At 48.7% G+C, this 7,500-nt stretch overlaps 2 protein-coding genes and 1 long non-coding RNA gene across 3 annotated transcripts in view; 1 reads left to right on the top strand and 2 right to left on the bottom strand.

Moving 5' to 3' along the window:
- The window catches only part of npm2a (nucleophosmin/nucleoplasmin, 2a), a 1,791-nt gene extending 356 nt beyond the window's left edge, over nucleotides 1–1,435 (bottom strand). Inside the window, exons 1-4 of the mRNA XM_062486994.1 lie at nucleotides 1,170–1,435; nucleotides 732–848; nucleotides 439–532; nucleotides 209–271 (exon numbers count right to left, since the gene is read on the bottom strand). Coding sequence (XP_062342978.1) covers nucleotides 209–271; nucleotides 439–532; nucleotides 732–848; nucleotides 1,170–1,346 — 451 coding nt within the window. The 5' untranslated portion in view covers nucleotides 1,347–1,435. The remainder of the gene's footprint in view (nucleotides 1–208; nucleotides 272–438; nucleotides 533–731; nucleotides 849–1,169) is intronic.
- Nucleotides 1,436–1,793: 358 nt separating this feature from the next.
- Nucleotides 1,794–7,500, top strand: part of recql5 (RecQ helicase-like 5) — a 12,299-nt gene continuing 6,592 nt past the window's right edge. Inside the window, exons 1-7 of the mRNA XM_062487219.1 lie at nucleotides 1,794–1,945; nucleotides 2,293–2,414; nucleotides 2,546–3,085; nucleotides 3,373–3,469; nucleotides 3,709–3,820; nucleotides 3,906–4,068; nucleotides 4,544–4,626. Coding sequence (XP_062343203.1) covers nucleotides 1,852–1,945; nucleotides 2,293–2,414; nucleotides 2,546–3,085; nucleotides 3,373–3,469; nucleotides 3,709–3,820; nucleotides 3,906–4,068; nucleotides 4,544–4,626 — 1,211 coding nt within the window. The 5' untranslated portion in view covers nucleotides 1,794–1,851. The remainder of the gene's footprint in view (nucleotides 1,946–2,292; nucleotides 2,415–2,545; nucleotides 3,086–3,372; nucleotides 3,470–3,708; nucleotides 3,821–3,905; nucleotides 4,069–4,543; nucleotides 4,627–7,500) is intronic.
- Nucleotides 5,476–7,500, bottom strand: part of LOC134041047 (uncharacterized) — a 2,101-nt gene continuing 76 nt past the window's right edge. Inside the window, exons 1-3 of the long non-coding RNA XR_009932942.1 lie at nucleotides 7,233–7,500; nucleotides 6,070–6,274; nucleotides 5,476–5,988 (exon numbers count right to left, since the gene is read on the bottom strand). The exon at nucleotides 7,233–7,500 is cut by the window's right edge and continues 76 nt beyond it. This is a non-coding gene — a long non-coding RNA (uncharacterized LOC134041047). The remainder of the gene's footprint in view (nucleotides 5,989–6,069; nucleotides 6,275–7,232) is intronic.

Raw genomic sequence — 7,500 nt, 5'->3', positions numbered from 1 at the left:
GCTATGAAAGGCCAAAATATCAAGATATTTCCCTCCACACTTAATAATGAAAATAATTGCAATATTAGTAAATAAGTTACGTATGAATGAATGAGGTCTGATGTTCAGACTCTGGGTATTCCGTTTATGATTCTGAAGGTTCAGATTTTGAAGGTTCCATCAGGTTCGGAATGTTCTTGTTCCAAGAGTCCTGGTTCTGAAAGCTTACCATGGGGCTGCATCCAGGTGAAAACGTTCCTTGGCTCGAACTCCTCCTCGTCTTCCAACGTCACTGTCATACGAGATACACAAAGACCATACTGACACAATGAGCAGAGGAGAAAAGAATGAAGTATCATCACTAGTAACTTACATTTCTTTTAATGATTCTCTAATGTACATGTGATATCATCTCTACCAGTCTTCTCAGGTATCTACAGTTTCTACTCAGGTACGTACAGGTGACATGCTGTCCCGTGATGAAGAGAGGACCAGGCCCAGAGCGAAGCTGGAAGGTGACAGGGGGCGTGAGCTCAAACCCACTGAAGCTCACCTGGGGACACAGCAGGACACGCATGAGGTCATCCCCAGGACACACACCAAGACACACACCAAGACACACACCAAGACACACACCAAGACACACACCAAGACACACACAAGATCGTCCCCAGGAAGACAACCTGAAAGACTGGAACGTGTCTTTGAACCAGACCATCTGGATGAAAACATGACAGATGCCCCAGGCTCACCATGGGCTGGCACAGGGGGTGCAGGGTGGCAATGGGCACCAGGTCGGAGTAGACGCCTACCCTGTCGTTAACCTCCACCACATGCATCTCCACAGTGGCCTCGGCACTCAAGCAGATCTGAACAGTACAGAGCCACACACGAGACAGTTAGATCTGAACAGTACAGAGCCACACAGGAGACAGTTAGCATTTTCTGTTCAGATACTTAGGATTCAGATTCAGAGTCAGATCCAGTCATCCCTTCAGATAAGCTACAGCTCAAGATTGTTTAGTGCTAGAGCATTCGACTGAGATCCTAGCTGCACCCTCTTCTGTACATTGTTCAGATGAAAGCATTTGCAAAATGAATACATCAGTTTCAGATGGTTAGTATTTATGGATAGTAGAATCAGATCAGGATTCAGACTCAGATCCGCGTGGTTTGGCAGGCTGACTGACGGTTCGTATGAAGAACTGATGCTCCAGCAGATCCTCCTCTACGTCGAAGACAACCTTCTTCTGGGTCTCCTTCAACTCACAGCCCCAGAGCACACAGACGCTGTCAGAGACAGACGACAAGGTAGACCGGTCCATGGGAGCAAAGCCTCGGAAACAAAATGGAGGTTTAAAGTACATGTTTTATGTTAGATCAGGATTAGTTTCCGTGTCATGCTACGCAAGGGCCAACACATCATTAGAATGTATGATGTTTAAACCTCCCGTGTATGGATAGGAACACACCTGTCGAAAAAATCAGGTGATCTGATTTCTAGCCTTGATTGAAATCAGACTGACGCTCTAATTTGTAAAAAATGATCACATGGAAGACTGGCCTCCTATTGGTTGAAGGAACAAAGGTGTGTCTGCTAGTCCAATCGGACTTGTTTTTGCGTTGTCTCTTCCTATACATAATACTTGGCTTTTGTTGTTGGTCACTCTGAAAATAATTTCGATTGCACAATGCAGGCAAATAATATGGCAAATTAATGTATTTAAATATGTTTAATGGGAATTAATATGCATAAACGTTTGCCATGAGCATTTCTGCCATACACGAATACCGTGATGTCATCGTAATGCGACGCCGGCAGCTGAGCAGAGTGAAGTTTGTTGTGAAGTTGGGAGTTTCACTTAGTAAGTGATGACTTCCCTTAAAAAGGCGTTAAAAACCCATTTTGGGTTTGATGTATTCCGTTCACAGAAGCAAGAGGACGCGGTCAAGGCCGTTATCAAAGGTATAGATTATAAATAATATAGATTACCCTCCCACGAAGACTTAACCTAAATTGCTAGCTACCACAACGGTCGCTAACCTTAACGCTTCGCCCTAATCGGCAAATTAGCAAGCTATTTTGTCAGTGAATTGATGGAGACCGATCGTGTTGGTCACAAAGCTAACTAAGTGACTAACGACGTTATGATAATAGTGTAGTCTCATAACATTAAACTTGCTATTTATCCTACTCGATAGACGACACAGGACATTGGCACCTGTCAAGCCATCTCATGTTAAGGAGCGTCATTGCCAGTAAACCTGCTAGATCCTACCTAATAACACATGAATTGTCTCTTCACCGTGCAGGAGACCGCGATGTATTTGTGTGCATGCCCACGGGGGCAGGGAAATCGTTGTGCTACCAGCTGCCAGCGATGCTGGCCGATGGCATCACGTTGGTCATCTCCCCCCTCATCGCTCTCATACAAGTTAGTCTACCTGTCTGCCAGTCTACCTTTCCCTCTCTGCTCTCTTTGGGTCACTTTCTCGTCTATGTCTTTCATATTCTTGTTTTTGTCTCAACACATTTTTCTCCTTTCTCTCCCTCCTCCTCCACCAGGACCAAGTGGAGCACCTGCGAGAACTCAACATCCCCGCCTGCTCCATCAACTCCAAGCTCCCCATCGCCGAGCGCCGTGTCATCATGGCCGACCTGGAGAGCGAGAGCCCCAGGCTGAAGCTGCTCTACATCACCCCAGAGATGGTGGCCTCACCTGGGTTCAAGCCGTGCCTGACCAGCCTCTCCTCCCGGAGGCTGGTCTCATACCTGGCGGTGGACGAGGCCCACTGCGTCTCCCAGTGGGGGCATGACTTCAGGCCGGACTACCTCAAGTTGGGTGAGCTGCGAGCCCGTCTTCCCGGGGTGGCCTGTGTGGCGTTGACCGCCACAGCGCCCAAAAAGGTTCAGGAAGACATCAGCAAGTCCCTGAGGCTGCGCTCGCCGCTGTCCTTCGCCACACCGGTGTTCCGTAGTAACCTGCACTACGATGTGGTGTTCCGAGAACAGCTGGAGGAGCCCTACGCTCACCTGCACGCCTTCATCACAGAGGCCCTGTGGGGCGTGGGCCCGGGGGGCACGGGGGGCACGGGGGAGACACAGGTAGGAGCAGGAGACCAGGTCCTCTCTTTCTTTCTGTCCTTCTCATCTTGCATCTCTTTTTGTATATTCCACTTTCTCTCCATCGTGATCCAGTTTCTGTCTTCATCTGATCTCATGCACACATACTTCACCTGTGCTTTGTGCTGTGTGTTGTCTGGTAACATTCTGTTCCTGAAGCTGTGTGTGTTGTCTGGTAATATTCTGTTCCTGAAGCTGTGTGTGTTGTCTGGTAACATTCTGTTCCTGAAGCTGTGTGTGTTGAAGCTGTGTGTGTTGTCTGGTAGCAGGGCTGTGGGATTGTGTACTGCAGGACCAGAGAGGCCTGTGAAACTGTGGCCCATCAGCTGACCAGCCTAGGAGTCCTGTCCAAGCCTTACCATGCAGGTGAGACTCACCAGCAGGACTACAAACATTGTCTGTAGTTCTGCATGGACTACAAACATGGGCTGTAGTTCTGTATGGACTACTAACATGGGCTGTAGTTCTGTATGGACTACAAACATGGAGCACTGTAATAGTGTGCAAACCGCAAACATGAATGGCTGTATTTGCCCATAGCTGACAAACACGGAGTGCTGTAATCCTGTACTGCACACACGTCTCTCACCTTCTGTTGCCTGTAGGGTTGAAGACGGGAGATCGCACAGAGGCCCAGTCTGACTGGATGCAGGGGAAGGTGCTGGTGATCGTGGCAACCATCAGCTTCGGCATGGGAGTGGACAAAGCCAACGTCAGGTGGGCGGGGCCTAAAGGCCAGGAATGTTCCCAAACACAGAGATAACACCATCTTAACCGTGTGTGTGTGTGTGTGTGTGTGCAGGTTCGTGGCCCACTGGAACCTGGCTAAGTCCCTGGCCAGCTACTACCAGGAGTCAGGCCGTGCGGGGAGGGACGGTCTGCCCTCCAGCTGCAGGACCTACTTCTCCCACAGGGACAAGGAGCAGATGAACTTCCTCATACGCAAGGAGCTGGCTCGCAAGCAGGTGTGTGTGTGTGAACACCAGTTGTAACCATGGTGTTGTCATGGTTACACTCCCATTACACTCCCCGGTTATACTCCCATTGACATTCATTCACTTATTTAACTATTATAAGTCCATATAATGGCAATTCAGTATGCATAAGCCACTTTATCTCAGTATCCGATTGCACTATGTTGACCATTCACGCTGTTCATTATTCTTATTTTTATTTTTATATATATTTTATTTTATATTTAAATTGTTGTATTCTTAGATTGTTTAGTTCTTAGAAATAGTTAAACTTTTGTACTTTTACTTAATTTAAGATCTGTATATGTTTAGTGTTTTGCACCTCCCTGCCACAGTAAATTCTGTGTTTGTATAACATAGTACATGGCGAATAAACCGAATTCTGATTCTGATGGTGCTGCTCAGGCGAAGGTGTGTGTGTGTGTGACACCAGTTCTAACCATGGTGTTGTCATGGTGCTGCTCAGGCGAAGCGAGGCTCAGAGAAGGAGACGGACAAAGCTGCTGTCGCCGACTTTGATGCCATGGTGTCCTTCTGTGAACAGGAGACGTGAGTTACACACCACACACACACACAGGAACGAACGCACACACACACAGAAATACGCACACACACACAGGAACGCACACACACACAGGAATACGCACACACACACAGGAATACGCACACACACACAGGAATACGCACACACACACAGGAACGCACACACACACACAGGAACGCACACACCCGCACACACACACAGGAACGCACACACACACACACACACACAGGAACGCACACACACCACACACACACACAGGAACGCACACACACACAGGAATACGCACACACACCACACACACACAGTAACACACGCTCATTATCATTACTCATTCACATATTCAACATATACAAAAATATAGGAAATTACAGTTTAATGTTCAGAGATGTACAATCATCATTGATATATCGTTGATGTGACAAATGTTATACATCGTAGCTACATATTAATCATACCGATAACCGATTAAACAGGCTGTGTTTTTAGTAAAAGAATATACATTGATCACTGTTGCAGTTCCAGATAGTTCCAGCAGGGGTCAGGCTGCATCCCTTTTTCCTCTTAAAGTGTTTCAGCTTGTTTTTGGCACACCGTAAGTTAACCTCGCCCCTCCCAGAGAACTCCTCCCCAACAGTTATTCCCACCGCTCCCAGTGAACCCCTTTCCTGTCCTGTAAGCCCCACCCCTCCCTGTAAGCCCCACCCCTCCCTGTAAGCCCCACCTCTCCCTGTAAGCCCCACCCCTCCCTGTAAGCCCCACCCCTCCCAGTGAACCCCACCTCTCCCTGTAAGCCCCACCCCTCCCAGTAAGCCCCACCCCTCCCAGTAAGCCCCACCCCTATATACGTTCCGCCCCTCCTAGGTGCCTTGGTTCAGGGGCGCTCCAAGGAATGTGGACTCTCCTGAACACCTGGAGCGCTGGCCAGGGTGTGTGATTCTGACGTCCAGAGGTCTGAATAGAATAGCTCAGTAATAACCGTCCACGATGCTCTTAGTGTGTATGCTGTATTCTGCTTTCATCTCCACTCTGAAGATGTTTGGGATGTCCATGCAGAATGCCTGACTAAATGTGTCTTCCATTCTGTAGTGCAGTTTCTGTCTCCCTTTCTGTGTGTGGGTCCTCATTTCTTCATCAAGTAGACCGTAGGTCCGTATAGATAGCTTCTTTATAAAGATGGCCTACGGCAATATAACTTAACACATTGACTAATTTAAGCTCTCTCTGACTGGGTGTTTATTCTACAGATTAATAGAGGTCCATGTTGACTGCCTGTCTAAATATGTCTCAGGTGTGGGGTCCTTTGGGATGGGTCTTGCGACAGCAGCAACAGGTGACACAGGTTATAACCATCATGAGGAGGATGACCACTGCAGAGGATGGCAGAGAGAGGAAGGTTAGCGCGCGTGTGTGTGTGTGTGTGTGTGTGTGTGTGTGAGAGAGGATCTTACTGATGAAGAGGAGGACGATGAAGAAGGCTCCTATCTCTATAGAGCTGGCGTGGGGGAGGCCCTGCAGCTTGGCCCAGATCTTCTCCAGAAGGCCGAGCACCTCGCTCCCAGCCTCCATCCTGTTGGCTCAGGACAGCTGTCACTCAGAACGAGGACTTCCGATTGGTCAGTGCTAGTGAGGGAGCTGGCGCTGGGATTGGCTGACCTGTGGAAGACAGAGGCGGGAACACCAGGATGAATCGCAGGGAAAGCGTCTTGTGTGATGTAGCACAGTCACAGGGAGAGACTGGACACCCTGATGGTGCCAGTGTGGGACTCCTACAGCCCAGTCACAGGGAGAGACTGGGCAGGGAGAGACTGGGCAGGGAGAGACTGGGCAGGGAGAGACTGTTAGCACGTTCTCCCAGTCTTGGAGGGTGCTGCTCACAAACATGTGGTTGTTCTGGTTGTGTGTGTTTAGGTGTGGTTGGACGCGCTGGGTAAAGGTGATTGGGTCTCATTCCAGATAGGTGGGTCTCTTAATGACAATAACCCACTCCGAGTGAACTCGCCCTGGAACAAGTACCCTGCAGACTCATAACCTGCCCACAAACACACCTGTATTGAACACAGATCCACCCTCTACTGTTGTCTTTATGACAGGCTTTCACACGTAACACACACACACCCTGAAGACACACACAAGTAACACACACCCTGAAGACTTAGTCGTCTTCACACACATGTAACACTAGACACACACAGACATGATATAACAACCTGAAGAATGGGTCCTTTTCACACATACAGTATATTACACACACACAGCAGGTTACGTGACTATGTAGTGTTGTTAGAAGTGAACAAGTCTGTTAAGACGCAAGAAGCAGCATATCTCTTACCTGAGCCAGTCACAGTGCTGTGTGAGCCAGACAAGGAGAGATGTGTGTCTCTCTGTGTGTGTGTGTGTGTGTGTGTGTGTGTGTGTGTGTGTGTGTTGGATGACCCTGCAGTGCAGAATGACAGAGGTGATGTTGTCAGCCTAACAGGCTGCTCAGGATTAGGGTTAGCACCGATAAGTCCTCCCACATCTCATTGGCATACAAACACACACTCACAATCACACATACACACACACACACACACTGTACAGTAGCACAACATCTCCAGCTGGTCATACTCACTCAGACCTCTTCTCTCTTCTTCTCCCCAGTTCTTCTCCTCCTCCTCTTCTCCTTTGTTCGTTCTCGCTCCAGTCCAATCGCCTCGGGTCTCTCCTTCCTGTGCCTCTCCTCCACCTCTCGGCTTTTCTCTCTCTCTCTCTCTCTCTCTCTCTCTCTCTCTCTCTCTCTCTCTCTCTCTCTCTCTCTCTCTCTCTCTCTCTCTCTCTCTCTCTCTCTCTCTCTCTCTCTTCAAATCTTTCTCTCCAGTCTTCCTTCCTCCAGCTCTGCT

Source organism: Osmerus eperlanus, chromosome 2 (genome assembly GCF_963692335.1).
Source record: "Osmerus eperlanus chromosome 2, fOsmEpe2.1, whole genome shotgun sequence".
NCBI classification, from domain to species: Eukaryota; Metazoa; Chordata; class Actinopteri; order Osmeriformes; family Osmeridae; genus Osmerus; species Osmerus eperlanus.
This window is presented reverse-complemented; position numbering and strand designations above follow the sequence as displayed.